The 17,350-nt window shown below is 33.3% G+C and overlaps 1 protein-coding gene across 3 annotated transcripts in view; it reads right to left on the bottom strand.

Annotated features, from left to right (window-relative positions):
* LOC129804348 (cAMP-dependent protein kinase type II regulatory subunit) overlaps positions 1 to 17,350 on the bottom strand; it is a 117,135-nt gene that overhangs the window by 86,850 nt on the left and 12,935 nt on the right. For all 3 annotated transcript variants that reach the window (XR_008751972.1, XM_055851587.1, XM_055851589.1), the window contains exon 2: positions 9,611 to 9,831. Coding sequence is in view for 2 of the 3 variants with exons in the window: in XM_055851587.1 (XP_055707562.1) it covers positions 9,611 to 9,821 (211 nt within the window). In the remaining variant the exon portion in view is untranslated. The remainder of the gene's footprint in view (positions 1 to 9,610; positions 9,832 to 17,350) is intronic.

Below are 17,350 nucleotides of genomic sequence, written 5' to 3'. Positions count from 1 at the left end.
CTATCTTATCTTTGCAGATGATTTGGTTCTTTTTGGATCTTCCGATGAAGAAATTCAGCGCGCAGTTGACCGATTTATAAATGCTTGTACCGAAACAGGTATGAACACGAATCATGGTAGGATGGACGCAGAACTCTCATCGCGAATCGGCCAAGATTATGCAGTAATGAGGGAACTTGGCAGAAGCGTCCTGAGGAAGGCCGAGCTTAGTCGTTCGGCTAAATTATCGATTTTCAAAGCTGTATCCATTGCTATTCTCATTTATGGTCTTGATATTAGGTGAGATTCTTAACAATCTTACCTACTATAATCCTAACAAAATTTCATGTCGTCCGATCGACCTCAAATTTGGCCAAAATGTGTTTCGCCACTTCCTGATTCCGAATATATATGTGGCTAAGTTACGTTCCCGGCCGGCCGCTCTTTGGAGCTTAATAGCTCCTAAACTAAAAAAGATATCGACTTGCGGTTTTCGGCAAAGGTTATATATCGGGTGAAAATTGCAACTTGGTGCATAGACCCCCCACCCCCCACCCCTCCTTCCGCCATTTTGAAGACCCCCCTTTTTTTTGTTTTCTCAATAGCTCCGCCCCTATGGCATTCAGCGGACTCAAATTTTAGTATGTTATAGCTGGGCCTTAGAGCTTTCCATCAATACCAAACTTAAGGTCCCCCGACCCCCCTGACCCGAGCTATAAGGGTCCAAAAAAAATTTCTTAAAATGGCCATAACTCCGGTTCTAATTGTCAGAATTTAAAAAGTGAGGGCTTTTTGGAAAGCTCTCGTGAAATGCCACTTCCCCTTCTAACATCGCAAGTTCGTAAAACCACCGCTAGGGGCGCTTTTTTTAAAAAGAAAATTTTTAAATCTTAAAAGTTAAATAACTCAAAAATTCCATTGTGCATCGGGCTGAAAATTTAGTATGTTGTAGCCGTTGATTATACCTATCAAACAAAAAAAACCTTAAGTCGATCTAAAACCCCTGACCCGAGCTATAAGGGGTCAAAGTTCGAACATTGACCGGCCTCTATCTCCGGTTCTAATTAACATAGCGACCTAAATTTTACCTTTTTGGTTTCGTCTCGATGAGCACTTTCAGATGGAAGTTCAAAAAGTCACCATAGGTGGCGCTGTGATAGCGTCAAAATTCATCGAAATTCAAAGTCACTTTTCTCAAAAACGGCATTGTGCAAGTTAATGAAATTTTAGTATGTTGTAGTCCAGTCTAGGACGTTTCCAAAATGGTGCGTATGCGCGCTGTGGTTTCAATAGAACCGGAGATATGAGGGGTCAAAGTTCACGAAATTCAAAAAATCATATCTCCGGTTCTATGTGACCGATTTTGATGAATGAGGGCTTAAACGAAAGATCTCACCAAATGCTACAACTTTCTAGAATATTTGAACTTCGTGGGACCAACACCAGGGGCGCCACAGTCGAAAAACCAATTTCAATATCACATAACCTCAATTATCTCGACTGTCGCTGAACCGATTTTGATGATTACTTCAACATAATTGTAGAGCACATTTGTCTCTACATTTCGTCCATACATCATTTTCCACTCAGACTACGCTATCACTCCGATTTTGCCGTTTAAGTGTGAAAAAATTGATTTTTCCAATAATAACGCTTTGAAATCACTCAGATGCCAATTTGACTGCCTCTACTCCACCAAGACACTTAAAATAGGGTTTTAAATGGAAATTCCTACAAAAGACAACAATTCTTTGATATAGTTGAAGTTCAACAAATGACTACTTGGGGAACTCTGGATGAAAAAACGAGTTAAGAAACAAAAAACCTCGATTATCTTGGCTTCTGAGTAATCGATGAGATCATGTTCTATGGGAAAATTATAGAGAACATTCTGGTCTACATTTCACCCATATATCACTTTTGTGCCAGTTCATCCAAATCCTTGATATTTTGGTTTAAATACAAAATTTGTATAATTTCACGAATTTGATTCAAGATAACTGAATGGCGTCTCCCAACTTCAGCTCCAAATCGAATTTGCATGCACTCCGAGTTAGCTCACGTTAAGAATCTCACCTACATAAGCCGGTTAGGATTATCTGTCCCTTTGAGTAATAATCGAAAGTATAAGATTGCGAGTACAAGCTTCCCAGATGAAGTACCTCCGGCCGGGCGGTTAAGGGAATCACTCGTAGAGATCAAGTGAGGAACGTCACCGTTAGTGAAAAGCTAAGAGCCGAGAAGATGCTTCATCCGGTTGAGAGATCAAAACTTCGAAGGTATGGTCATATTCAGGAGGCGTCGACCTCGGGGCAGACCTAGGTCAAGGTGGCTGAATCAAATTCAGAATCTTGCCTTGGAGCGCCTTGAGATCGAACCCGAACTGGGTGTCATGGGCCCGCGACCCCAATAGGGATAAGCGGTTGGAAATGATATTGATGTATATACATAAATCAGTTTTATTTTGTATCAAACGTGTTGGGAGCTACTTTTTGAAGTAGTTCTTTCGTTTTTTTTTTTTTTTTTTGTTAGTTTTTTAGTCTTTTTGTTTGGAAAGTAAAAGAAAATCTTCTGGATTCACTATTTTGCTCTTAGGGTGAATGTACCAAATTCCGACCAGCTTGAAATTTCGGCCATATTTTTTGTTCCTCGAATTTCCATGAATTTTTAATTTTTGCATACTCTTGAGATTGTACAATGCAAAAAATAACAAAAAAAATGTCGCTTCGACGAGCAAGATGATCTGAAAAAGACATTGAAAGAATTCTGGAAGGGCAAGGAACTATGAGAATGAAGATGGCCGAAATAGGCCACCAATGCTATGTCTGCATTTTTATTCATTTTAATATGTGTTAAGAATAATTTTAGAGAAAATAAAGATGATAAACTGTCTGCAAGGTTCCAAGCAACACTTCTTATAAAAGAGTAACAAAAATATTCAATTTTTATTAAAAATATTACATTTCAAAATTGAGACTTTGTCGCTTGCATGCAACTATGCCAAAATTTGGCATACTTACCCTAAATACAATTTTAAAACAAGGATGGCACAACTAATAAATAAAATGTTGTTTTGGTAAAGTCTAGTGTAAGTACGCTATTAAAATTTTCTGTTGCAGTTACGCAATTGTAAGTTGTTCTCTTAATTGCAAAATTTTGGACAGAATTTCGATTATAAACAGAGATATCATTTTGGAAATTATAGTTCGTCATGGGTTATAATAATTGCTAATTTTTGTTTCACCCTGCACAAAAACAAACATGTAAAATTTATTAATTTTTCTGCGGATACGTGATGAAAATAGAAGACAAATTGTATATAGAAAGAAGACAACTCTTGTGGCTCACCCACTCTCAATCACGGAAATGTGGAATTTTTTTTCTCAAATTATTTTCAATAGGAAATGGTTTATTTGAGCACGGAAGAAAGTATTTTGGTATTTTTTTTCGGTGACAGAAAAATTCCAAAAATAATCTGATGTATAAAAATTTTGTTGTTGTTGGTAAACAGGCAAATGAGAAATTACGATGCAGAATCAACCCCCTCATTGCCGTCGTTGAATTCAATTGACCTTGATTCAATTTAAATTTACAACCTTATATTTCTGCCTTTTGAGATCAAGACGAAAAAAAAAACAAATACACTAAATTGCTCCAAATTAGTACGAGTTATAAAGAGAAAAACTTTGCCATTATCCAACATTATTTTGCCTTGCTGGAGAACCACGTTTCTTTTCTCTTGCAAATGAGCATCACAATTTTGTCCCATTTTCTTGTAACATTTTCTTTTCCCTCATGAGACCCAAAAATACAGCCGAAAAGACGAGAAGAGATATTCTAATTTTGCCATTTTTTTTCTTTCTCTGAAACCACCCCGCGACAATTTTCTCTCTCGAAAACTCAATTTGATATTCTTACCATATTACTAAAATTTATCTCCTTAAAAAAAACTTCTGTGAGTGATAAAAAAAAAGAAAATTGAAAAGTGAAAAAACTCCCACAAACTTTCCTATTAGAAATAAAGTAACTTTCCATCATTTACTTGTTGGAATATTGTAATTCAGTAAACCTCTCCCCATATAACAATGTATATCTTCTATTTTACAGCATTTTAGTTCAACATTGGTGGAAAAATCGCGTGTTAGTTGCTCATAAATGCACTTTGGCCCATGTCACATTCTTGTATTTCATATTTTTCTGCCTGCCAGTATGGAAAGAAGAAGGCAAACATGCCATAGTTTTTCCTCCTTCACCTGACGACGACGAATACTTTTCAGTAGTACAACTTTCGTGGCAAAAAAAAACTACATAGTTGCAAAAATAAAGTATACAGAGAAAAAAGGGCAGATAAACAAATGTACAACCTGACGTTCCTTGAGGTTGAACTTTTACGTCACTTCAAATTGAAGCCGCATGAAATACTCTTGAAGCATTTTCTATTTAAAGTTTTCACAGTAAAAATGAAAGGGTAAACTTATAAATAAAATTGTGCAGTGAAAAGACCGTGTTTCGTTGATTAAAATAAGGTACTTTATCAGAACATAGAGGGGAGAGGTAGGCCATTTTGGACAATATATTTAATTTCTAGCTAGATAATAAAGGATTTGGGAAATTAATCTGTATTTTTAATTCAATACCCTTAGTGACACTGGAACTGGACTATGATAGTGCTCAAAATAGTCATTGTAGGGATATTATTAAGATCAGACTCTTATCAGACTGCTTATTCGTTGTTCTGTCTGTTTACCGGTATAGAAGCTAAAAGGTACGAGATATCGATTTCCGCTCTTTGGTGCCCCTACTGTGAACGTACTATAGACATTTATCTTGCCTTCACAGCCCCCCCCCCCCCAAGTATCACTCTTCCACCATCTTTACCAAAACAATATTGTTTGATTTGTGGCAAAACGGCCCTTTACGGTTTCTATGATTGTTTGAATACTTAATAATAATAACAGAAAAGAGATGGCTAAGCGTCCCAACTTTGCGGAATGCTCAAACTCTCGAGATAGAGCTCACCACGAATTACTTTTTCGCATGATCTTTTGGTTCTTACTAGTCTTCTAGAGATCAAATTGATTCATAAATCATAAAAGCATTTGAAAATCAAAAACATCGGTACTTAACCGATTTCTTTAATGATTTTCTTTTAACCATTTGACAATTTCGAAATGGTTTTTTTTTTCGTGATTTATGAACCCTATAACCCAATTTAAATGTACGGAAGTATACAAGTAAGCTCCTCACTCAAAATTAGTAAAAAGGTAAATTTAACTGTAAACTGGAACGTCTTTCCACATATTTTGAATATTGCATGTGGTTAAAATAGGTTTCGCAAATAAAATCGATTTCAGAAGTTAAACCTTATATTTTTTATATTTCAATCTTTGAAAAATTAAAAAAAACACTAAAGGAGATAGCTAATTTAAAAATCAAGAAGATAAAAAAAATGATAAAAGAAAAATTAATTTAGATTTAGGGGAACTGTGCCAAATTTCGGCCATCTTTAAATTTCGGTCACTTTGACATTAATTTCAGCTAAGTAACTAAATCTATAAAAATTATGCATTTAATTTTCGATAATCAATTATTTTCTTTTTCAAAATAATAATACAAAGATCGCTAAATTTTTGGGTATAAATTGGAATAAAAATTGTGTTATAGAAACGTCTGTGGGAAAGTCTTACAACAAATGTAACGGAATATTTCCGGACTTGTGGATTAGGGGAAGTGTGCCAAATTTCGGCCAGCTTCTAATTTCAGCCATGGAAATAAGTTAATTAAAATTATTTATGTAATCTTCGAATAGTCAATGAATTCATTTTGATTTTAAATATTTATTCATTTTAGGATGTATTAACACAAAGGCCGTTAAATTTGAGGTATAATTTGAATTTAAATTGCATTGTAAAAAACTCAGTGTGAAAAACAGTCTTACAAAAAATGTGACAGATCGCTTATGTTTTATAGCAGTCTTGTGATTTGTGGTGAAATGCACAAGGTTTTCCTTCGATGTTTTTCATGAAAATTTGTTAGTTTTCATTAAAGATTCGGTCTGTTTAAGTTAATAGTGAATCAATATTTAAATTTCGGGTGAAATTTCCCAGCTGGATCCTGTATTTCGCGTAAAAAAGTATATAATTTGTGAGCGTCTCTCCAGTGAGGTAGTGTTGCCTATTCCGGCAACAACTTTTGCTTTCCTAAATTTCTTATTCATTTTATGTTTTTTTTTCTTCAATTTCTGAATTCTACAATGACCAGAGAAAAAAAACCATCGCTTCTATGAAAAAGATGATGTGGAAAGCCTTGGAAGAGTTCAGGAAGGGCAAATTGCTACGGGAATCTGCGCGTAAATTTGAGATGCTACTCTTCAGGTCTTCAGGACAAATTACACAGAATATCTCAGGGCTTGTGGGTCATATAAACGTATTAAACTAATAAACGTCAAACTCGTTTCATTTAACGTTTTGAAATTTTCTATCCGTTGCGTCACAAAAGGTAGTCAGAAAAAAGGTAGCCGGTATTTCACTCAAAGTGGCCGGAATACTACCCAAAGCAATGCCCATATTATTATTAATTTTTCAATATTTTAGGAAGTGATTTAAAGAAAACAGAGATGATAAACTAGTTTTCAAGGTTCCACACAACCTTGCCGAAAAGGAAGTAACAAAAAATATCAATATGAATTAAAAATATTGCATTTCAAACTTAGGACTTCGGTGCTTATATGAAACTGCTGAAATTTGGCACACTTACCCTATATAAATGTTATTAACAAAATAAATATTACACTTTCCCTATGAAATTTTGAAGTTTTCTGTCCGTTGTTTCATAAAAGGTGGTCACAATCAAGGTGGCCGAAATTCCACTCAAAGTGGCCGGAATATTAGGGGGAACTGGGGCAGTAGTAATCTGGGGTAGTTGTAAACACTGTGATTTTTTTCATTAATTTTAAGACTCCAGAGGATAAAACCCATAAGCATTCATAGATACCATGGGGATGTATGTCCACAGATAAATTGGTCAATAAAATCCTAATATACTTTAAAAATAAAAATCATTTTCCTGAAAATGTTGATATTTCGATTATTTTGATCATTTGGATTTCCACCTGGAAATTAAAAATTGTGTAAAATAATCGAAATGTAGCAATACCAGTTCTTTCCTACATCTTTTAGGATTATATTAATGCATTTACTAGAGAAATTGAGATTCTCATTATTTCAAAAGAATTAATAATTGGTCAGAAAACAGCATTTGGGGTAGATGTAATCAGGAAATTTCAATTTCACAAAATGAGTAGGTAAAAGAGCGGGAAATTGACCTTCATGCGAAATATCTATAATTCATAGATTACGAAAAAAATTGGTGGTGCTGTGTTCAATAAAAAGTCACATGATGTCAAAATATGGGGAAAATCTATTGAAAAAGGTCTTTGATATGCATGCTTTTAGTTTTTTTGCTATTTTAATTATTCTTTGTAAAAAGTGTCGTGATTTTTTGAAAAATATACAGTCTTTATATATCTCTTAAGTAATTAAAATAATCGAGAGTGGTGCAAAGTTAATTTCAAGGGTGGGAAAAAAGGGTGTTTACATCCTCCCCAGAAAGTGGTTACTTCTACCCCAGGTATTTTGTGAAAAGAGAAAAATGCACAGGGACACAAATTTTATTTTTATGGAAAACTCAATTGTTTTCCAGCATCCGCATTACCCTCGACGAATTGCCTATACCCAAGGGTAAAACATGAGCTAAAAAATATTTTCCAAAAAATCACGGTGTCCTTGAAAAATCACCTCAAATTCGCATGCATCGAAAATGGTTACATGTGCCCCAGTCTCCCCTACTCAAAACTATGGCTGTATTTTTATTAATTTTTCAATATTTTAGAAATAAATTTAAAGAAAATAAGGATGATAAATTACTATTTAAAGGTCCCAAACAATATTTCTGAAAAAGAAGAAACAAGAAATTTCAATATGTATTAAAAATATTATATTTCAAACTTAGAAATTTGGTGCTATCTTGTAACTATGCCAAAATTTGGTACACATCTCGTAACCTCCTTTTTGAGAGTTTAAAATCATTTCACATAAAATATTGTTAATTGTACCAAATTTTAGCATAGTTGCATGTAAGCGCCATAGTCTTAAGTTTAAAATGTATTATTTTTAATAGAAATTGATATTTTTTTGGTATTTCTTTTTAAGGAGTGTTGCTTGGAGTCTTGTAGATAATTTATCATTTATTTGTTTTCTCTTAAATCATTTTTAATACACTTTAAAATGCATAAAAATATAAACACAGCTTTAGATAACATTTTGGCGAACTTGTTTCTCATAGTTCCTTGTCCTTCTGGAATTCTTCCAAAGCCTTTTTCACATCATCTCGTTCGTCGAAGAATTTTTTTTGTTTTTTTTTGCTTTGTATAATCTTTAGAGTAATGCAAAAACTAAAAATTAATGAAAATTAGAGGAACAAAAAAGGTGGCCGAAATTGCAAGCTGGTCGGAATTTGGCACACTTACCCTAGTGGGAATTGTTCTAAGTCATTTCGTTAGTATATAAAGACAAATGGTTTATCAAAAATATATCTAAAAAATATGGTTTTGAATGGGAATACGAAGAATTGGCGAAATACGAAAAACAGATTTCAAGGCTTCAACAAAGTGGCCGAAATTGCAAGTTGGCCGAAATTTGGTACATTTACCCTAACTGGAAAAAAAGTATCAACCTTCGGATTGAGAGGCCTTAGATTTTGATTCACTTATCAATCCAGCATTCAGTGAAAAAATCAAAAATAAAAATTTCCACTTTCCTACAATGAAACTTAGTAAAACAAAGTCCGGAGTAAGCATCCCTATTCTATTCCTGTACAGATCAACATTTGAAGAATAATTTTTGAATCAGAGAAATGATCTTAAATATTAGAAAAAATATATTTTATGCTACTTAAATTGAATCACAAGTAGGGGAAAGTACTCTCCCTTCGAATGTTTATGCCTTCGAATAATGTGAATTTTCCTTTAGTTTTCCTAAGCGATTTACACATTTCTATCAAATATTAGTTGGCTTATCATCAATTGTTGACAATTCCGTGATAATTTAGTGAAAATCTCTTACGAAACACAGAAATTCACATTATTCGAAAGCATTAACGTTCGAAGGGAGAGCATTTTCCCCTATATTAGGTAGAGTGCACCAAAGAAAGTCACGAAGTTTTGTAGAACGGTGGGACTTTTTTTCTAAGAAATCCATTACACAAAAGGAAAATTCAAATTTTATAAATAGACTTCCTTTAATTTTCCATTTTCTTAGAGTAAAATCTGTAAATTGATATCCAATTTGTGTCGACTACATCTCTTCAGTTTGGAATATGAAACTTTTGTTATGGTCGCAAAGTTCAGGGGTAAAAAATCAGTAAGATTAACTTCCTGTCATTAAATTCTGCAACCTACAGCTTTGTCTAAACTTCCAAGAAATGCATTTAGATTTTTTTTCACTTTACAGAATCATCCACATCGTGAGATGAATATATTTTTTTTAAAAGCAAGAAAAAAAAACAAACCGAAGAGAACTTTCTATCCGAGTAAAAAATAAATTGATTTTTTTTGCAGTATAATTTCACTTACCTTCCTCCTGGGACATAACACTTTCATCCGGTGATGGTGCCTCTACGGCTACCATATTTGTTTTGCGATTCTCCTGGAGTCGTGTAAAAAATTCTACAGCATAATCCACCACATCACCAGGCTGCTCCAAGAGGTAGGCTATTGAGAATTCTAGTAGGACATCACGAAGGCCGTCAGGAACTTGAATCCGTTGCTTCGTTTGGTTAGACATATCGTGAAGTCTGCAAAAGAGAATATATAAATTGACGACGAAACCAGATATTTCTACAATTTTATCAAGTTCCTCTGTGAGTGAGTGACTATGTTGTGTAAGAATGCAGGAAAAGCCATCTGTGTAAATGTTAAATTCATCTTGTCAACGAATTTTAAATATTCACGTGGAAATTTCAAGGAGGAAGAATTTACTCCATTAGAATGTGAATATTTACATATCACATTGCCATCGTCATCACGAAAAAAGGAAAACGTCGCTAAAACAAGGAAAATGTTCTAAGTCTGAAATAATTACAATGTCTAGTATAAAACGTATCACGTTAAAAAATTGGCAATAGTAAGATTTCACTATTAAAGTTTAATTTATTTCACAAGTCTGTTGTTCAAAGTCATTCTGAACATGTCTAAAATAACTATATGCTCATCTTTCAATGCAAATAAAACTTAGAGCGGCATCATTTTCGTGATATTCATATTCTCTGATTACATTCGTCGGGGTAAATGAAAATTCTATTGTGTACCTTTTTAGTCATTTGAGCTTTTTTGTCTTGTGATTCTTTTTTTTTATTCAATTTCATTTTCATCTCCTCTTTGATGACATTTGAATGAAACAATCCCATAGAAAAGTGTCATTTAATGAAATTTTCACAAGAAGATTAATATAATTGATGATATTGAGGCTGTTCTCGACTATATTTTCCACAATTTTCTTTTCTTCACATCTTTTCTCTCTATCCCATTAAAAGCTATTGAATTTTTATGAATACGTAGAATAGTAAAGTTTTATGCATATAGACTTTAAGCCATAAATAGATATGAAAATATCATTTCAACATTTTTCATCACTTATTGCATTTCCTTCCTTCTTTATGTGCAAGTCTTCGGGTATCCTTTTTCTTTTCTTTTTCAAACTTATGTTCACAATGAAATAAAGATCTATATGCGTTAAGAAAGCAAAAATGGATTTGAAAGAGGTGGCACAGCGTCCCATGCTTAGCGAAAACCTCGAACTCCGTGACTTGGATCCTACACTTCAAAAGCACTTTTGCATCATTTATTATTTACCGGTACACGCAGAACTAATCCTCAAATAACTTCGAACGGAATAATACATTTGATTTTCGGATAAAAATTACTTATCGATTCAGAACCGATTGGAATTGGTTCAGCTTTATCAAAAATTCCAAGACATTTCCAACGAATCCCTGCATAATCCCATTCAGTTGAGAAATAGTCTCACCTAGAGACTTTTTAACTGCTGATCTTAAAAAAACGTTATTAGGGTGGAGTAACCACTTATCGCCATATTTGGGAAAAAGGGGAAGTAATTTTATAATAACTTTTGAACCCTTAATACAAGATAACTCAAATTTGACATAAAGTTTCTTAGATGTATTGAATGTCGATTCGTGAAAACAATAGTCCTCCAATTTAATCCTGGACTACTTTAAAAACTGACTCCGTGCTTAGTTGGCGAAACATTAACTAGGGGAAAGGCTCATAATTTTGTCCAGTTTCATATTTTGGACACTTTGAGGATAAAATTGGACACTAAAAATAAATTGATTAAAATGATGGATTTTTATTCCAATATTTGATGAATAATGAATTCTATCTAAATATTTGTTCTTTTTGGAAGATTTTAACACTAAATACGTTAAATTTTGAATATGATTTGAGTTAAAATTGCTTTGTTGAAAATTCAGTGTGAGCAATTGCTTACGAGAAATATGACAGAACTTCCCCGTCTGACCAGATAAGCGTGGATTTTAGCCTCAATTAGCCCCTACCTTACTTTTAAGAAGCTCCCATACAAAATACCCCTTACTAAATATATGTGAATGACACTGTTTTGCGTTCATGGTGGTGAGCAGCGAAACTACGAAATTTATGTTGCCGGCCTTGTTGCTCGGCTGTCAGTGACAAGATGGAATATTTTCCAAAAGATTTTATTTGTTTTTAAAATTCTCGCAAAGATTCTCAGTGTTTTAAGTCTTTTTTTAATAATATTAAATGAGCGTGAGTGCGTTTCGTGTAGAGAAAAGTGTCGTGGTAACTATAAACAAATTTGCAACTTTGAAATACGTGTTTTTATTTCCTTTCGAGGGTATTTTTTAGAAGACAATTTTTTTCAGAATAGTTTTTGCTTTTCTAAAGTGTTAAATCGCTCATACTGGTTAAATAAAACATATTCTTATCTTTGTAGCTTCTATCATTTGTATAAAATTCAAAGGTGAAATCAGGATGTGCAATTGACAGTTTCACTTCACCGCCATTGATGTACGTGGCAAGATTCAGTCCTAAATTTATGCCTACTTCTTGGATCTTTCCTATGAGAGCTAAAATAGTGCCTACAGCTGGATGTTAATTAATGGCTCAACGCTGGGTCCCCCTTACCCTGTGTCAGACGGGTCGTGTTTACTTCAGTTTTATTTAGCTGTGGTGAAGTACTAACAATGTTTCTTCGGTATTTTAGAGTGATATTGCTGAAATTTCAGTGAATATTGTATTGATTTACGTTAGTGGTGATTTGTAAATTTGACCTGAAGTGAGATTTGCCTTGTGAATTAGATTTTTCATGTGAAAAATGGGAAATTTTTTAAGACATTTACCAGTGAGGTGATACTCCTTATTTTGGACAGGTGTTTTTCCCACGAAATTTCGTGAAGTTTTAGCTTTTATGATGACTAGGTTGGACAAATGCCTGGAGAAACAAAGGAACATCATCTCTACGAAAGAGATATAGCGAGAAATGCCTTGAAAGGCTCCCGGAAAGGCCAGGGAATGAGCGAATCCGCACGTACTTGGAGTACCGAAGTCAACTCATTTCAATGAATGATATAGAAAGTTTCCGGGTTTCTTTTAACATTCTACGTTTCCCTTACATGAACAGGAAGAGGATTTGGTAAGATTGGTTCATGAAATGAAGAACAATGGGCATCCTGTTGAGGCGGATCAGCTGTCCAAATTTACAGCCAAGTTGTCCAAAATAACAGTCAAATTCACCTCTATATATCAATTCATTTTTAAACGTATTAAGACTAATTTTAGTAAAAACAAAGACAATAAACCCTTGCCAAGTTTCTAAATAACCCTTCTGAAAAGAGAGTAACGAAAAAAGTCAATTAGTTTTGAAAATATCGCACTTCAAACTTGGGACATCGATGCTTATAAGCAGAGTGTCCAAAATTATGAGCCTTTACTCTACTCCTTATTTTGGACAGGTGTTTTCTCACGAAATTTCGAGAAGTTTTAGCTTTTGTGATGACTAGGTTGGACAAATGCCTGGAGAAACAAAGGAGCATCATCTTTACGAACGAGATGTAGTGAGAAGAGAAAAGCCTTGAAAGGCTCCTGGATAGGCCAGGGAATGAGCGAATCCGCACGTACTTGGAGTACCGAAGTCAACTCACTTTAATGAATGATATGGAAAGTTTCCGGGCTTCTTATGACATTCTACGTTTCCCTTACATGAACAGGAAGAGGACTTGGCTAGATTGGTTCATGAAATGAAGAACAATGGTCATCCTGTTGAGGCGGATTAGCTGTCCAAATTTACAGCCAAGTTGTCCAAATTAATAACCAAGTTGTCCAAAATAACAGTCAAATTCACCTCTACATATCAATTCATTTTTAAAAGTATTAAAACTAATTTTAGCAAAAATAAGACGATAAACCCTTGCTAAGTTTCTAAAAAACTCTTCTGAAAAGAGAGTAACGAAAAAAGTCAGTTAGTATTGAAAATATCGCACTTCAAACTTGGAACATCGATGCTTATAAGCAGACTGGACAAAATTATGAGCCTTTACCCTAAGTTGGTTTAATACACACATGTTCTAAATATTTTTTTGTTTTGTTATAAATTTCGAAATTGATCTATAACGCCCATATTAATGATCTTGAAGAATATTAAAATATTCAAACTTTAGAAATAACTCCGACATTTTCTAAAGGGTTTTTTTTTCGTCTTTTTGTGTAAGCAAAAAAAAATAAGATTATAAAAACTCTCAGTTAAAAAAAAATTACACTGGGTTTTTTCTTCCCTGTTGGTAGAAAAATTCAATTGAACTTTCTGGAGAAGTTTTTCAAGGATGTAGTGCAATATCTTGTGCTTCATCTGTCTTTTGTTACACTTTGCAGTGTTCCTGGTTCGGATCTCACATGGCAAATTAAAAAGTTATTCCCCTCAAGTTTTCCCACCAACATTCTCCTCAACTTAAAAAGCATATAGAGAAACTCATATACACTAAACCTTAGGTACTTATATCGCCATCATCTTTAGTATATGAAATTCTCTATATCTCTTCCCGAAATCATCCATTTATACAGCCAACCCCCACATTGATATCTCTCTGAGGCAACGTAAATTTTATTGCAGATATGGCAGAAAATATTTGCAGAATATATACAGTGGGGGTGTGGGCCCATTGAATTACAACTTAATTGAGGTGTGACTGAGAACGAGTGTCAAGGTGAATATGAGACAAAAAAACCTACACATCAATTTAGTAGGGATCACTAAATTTTAATGACATCCCCGACACATTTCTTTTTCGCAATAATTCTCCATCGAGACAAATAATTGCAGAGTAACACCAACAAATCGCCAAACATTTACTCTATCCTGACAATTTACAACTTGCCAAGTTAACAGAGTAATTGCATTCCTGTGAATATTGCGCGAATAAAACAATGCTAAGCACGACAATCTAATGAAAATCGCCCCCATTATTTCATCCATTTAATGAATTAATAATTACGCATTCATATTCTGTCGCTCACGATATTCTTTTTACACCCAAGACATCGGAATTCTATCCAGCTCTTGCAAAACCCAGTGGAAAATCAACAGTTTTCTCCCTTCATTTGGAAAATACTCACACAGTGATAACAAGACTTTCCCTTTTTGTCAGACACATGCGAAAAAAAAGGGAAAAAGTAGAAGAAAGAATGAAAATCAACGCGAAATTCATTCAACGTTCGCGGAAATCAATTTTCATCCAAGTTGGAAGTTCCAAATTTCCATTGGAGAATTTTCGTTTAAATTGCTTGTTCAGAGTTGAAAAAAACATTGAATAAAATTGTTTTATAGATAACTTTCAGAAAAGATTTATGAAGCTATTTACATTGAAATGAAACAGATAAGGTTTCTTTAGTATATACTATAGTACATAATTTATGACGCGTCTTATAGCGCTATTACGATGAAACTATGATTGACTGAAACAAATATTGGAGGAAAAGATAATATTTAGTACATTTATGTACTAAACAAAGACAAAATAGAAATATAAAAATTTGAATTGAAATTACAAATCAGGATATAAAAGTTAATTAGAGATTAAAACTCTAAAGAGATTGGGCGAAGTCAAAAAAAAAACTTTAGTAAATCGATCTGTAGCATATCTTGCATATTCTTCTTTTTAGTACAAATTAATGGAATTAAGATTACAATTAAAAAAAGCTAATCAGAAGAAAGTGTAAGAAATAGAAAATTTCTATTATTTAATTAGAGTGTTGGAAATGAAAATTAGCTTTTAGTACACGCATGTTCTAAAACTTCAAGCTTTATTACCAACATATGATTTTTTATTTCACTATATTTCTCTGTTGAAGTCAAATCATTTTAGATTTTAAAGTTTCATAATTACTCATCAGTAGGGAAAAACACAGTAGGGTAAATGTCCTAATTCAACACCATTTCCAGACGCTTTAACTTTGACAGAAGATTCAACACATTAAGTTCATATTTTTTCTGAAGAGAATTACATAAATTTGCTCCTTGACTCTTCTAGAATGTTACTGTTTAGTGAAAATTCTTTGGATATAATTTAAAAACTTCTTAAATACAAGAAAAATACGCGAGTGCAAAATGCTTCTATTGGAAACAGATTAATCCAAATGGAGACAAGGAAAGTTTCTAATTAGAGACAAACAGTGTATCTGATTTGTTCTTATTCCTGCTCTTTTCTCATATCCCATCTAAAACCAGGGGCATGGCATTTCCTATGTTTCCCATATGTTTCTAACGCGCCGAAAAAACTTTTGAGTTTATTAGCTATTTCCTGTCAGTGTAGAATGAATTAGAAAAAAAATATAAATGCAGAATAAAAGCCAACTTAATATTGAATAGGCAACCGAAAACCCTAAATTGGTAACCTACGGAGTTTTGGAGATATCTCGTGAAATGTTTACGAAAACAGGGAAAAATTTACACTAAAATCGGTTATATTTTTCAGAGCTAATGTCACCCTCCTGTCTAAAACAATAAAAAAATCTCTCCAAAAAAATCATATTTCCGGGGTTTCTTATTGAAGAATTTGCAGACACTTCAGAAAAACCCTTTTTGTTCATGAAATAGGTAATTATTTCATTTGAAAACTTCACGTACCGTTAACAATAAAGATTAGCACTTAATTTGGCTAAAATTACCCAGAAATATGACATAAATGTTAAACAAAACGAATAAACAACAGTCACATTATTGTGTTTTTCATTGAAAATCATGGTCGATCGATGAAAAATTCGATGGTGAAAAGGTACACTTTGAATTTTTCTGAGAAATTAACAAATTAAAATTTGTGAATATTAATGGATTTTCGCTTTATTTGGAGCAAAATTAACAAAATGATGATACTGTGGTATAGAAAATGTATAAATATAATAATTTAGTACTGTATTTATCATGAAAACAATGACGTTTCCATTTGGAGTAGCGAAAAATTCCCATTTGGAGCAGGTTTTGAATTGGCTTAATTTACCCTATCTTCGGACGATTCAAGATTCGGACAACTCATTTTTTCCCCTATATTCTTAATGGATTTGACCTATGGCTCTTTTCAGGAAATTTGAGGCAATGGACTAGCTATTAAAATATAATATTAAAATGGGCCAAATCAATTTAAAATACTTTGAAAAAATTGCACTGTGCGACGCTTCAGTCGTCCGATGATATCGCGCTTTTCCCTACTAAATAAAAAAAAAACTTCAGCAAGTGGAGCTGAGTTTTTGAAGATATTGAATATTTGTAAATGGTGCAAAGAATCGGCAAAAAAATCTTTTGTAGAAAATATTTCAGTATAATAGCACACAATAAACATGAGAAATTTTTATCTTAATTTTTCTTCAACTCTGTACCTCATCTCTCGAGTCCACTTGGGAAAATTCGACATCTGAGTATCAATTATATTGAGTATTTTTGCTTTTGAATGGTAGAAAAACACATTTGTAAAATTGAAAACTTGAAGATGTTCTAAGCAATCCTTCTCTACAGTCAAATCATACAAATTCTCAGAATTTTCACAATAAGTTGAGCTATAAAAGTCCAAATTGTTGTAAATTAATTTAGTGGAAAACCGAGAGAAAATGGGCAAAAGTTAACTAATTGGGTGAAAATTAGATAAATTCTCTTTATTCATCTTATGTGTTTCATACAACTCTTAATTATCTCCACCATGTCATGCAATTTTCCCAAGATTAACTTCATGTCTTAGCTGCACGATCTCTAATCTTATCACGCGTCACACT

Source organism: Phlebotomus papatasi, chromosome 2, assembly GCF_024763615.1.
Source record: "Phlebotomus papatasi isolate M1 chromosome 2, Ppap_2.1, whole genome shotgun sequence".
NCBI classification, from domain to species: domain Eukaryota; kingdom Metazoa; phylum Arthropoda; class Insecta; order Diptera; family Psychodidae; genus Phlebotomus; species Phlebotomus papatasi.
Note: the sequence above shows the minus strand (reverse complement) of the source record. Positions and strands in the feature narration are given on the sequence as shown.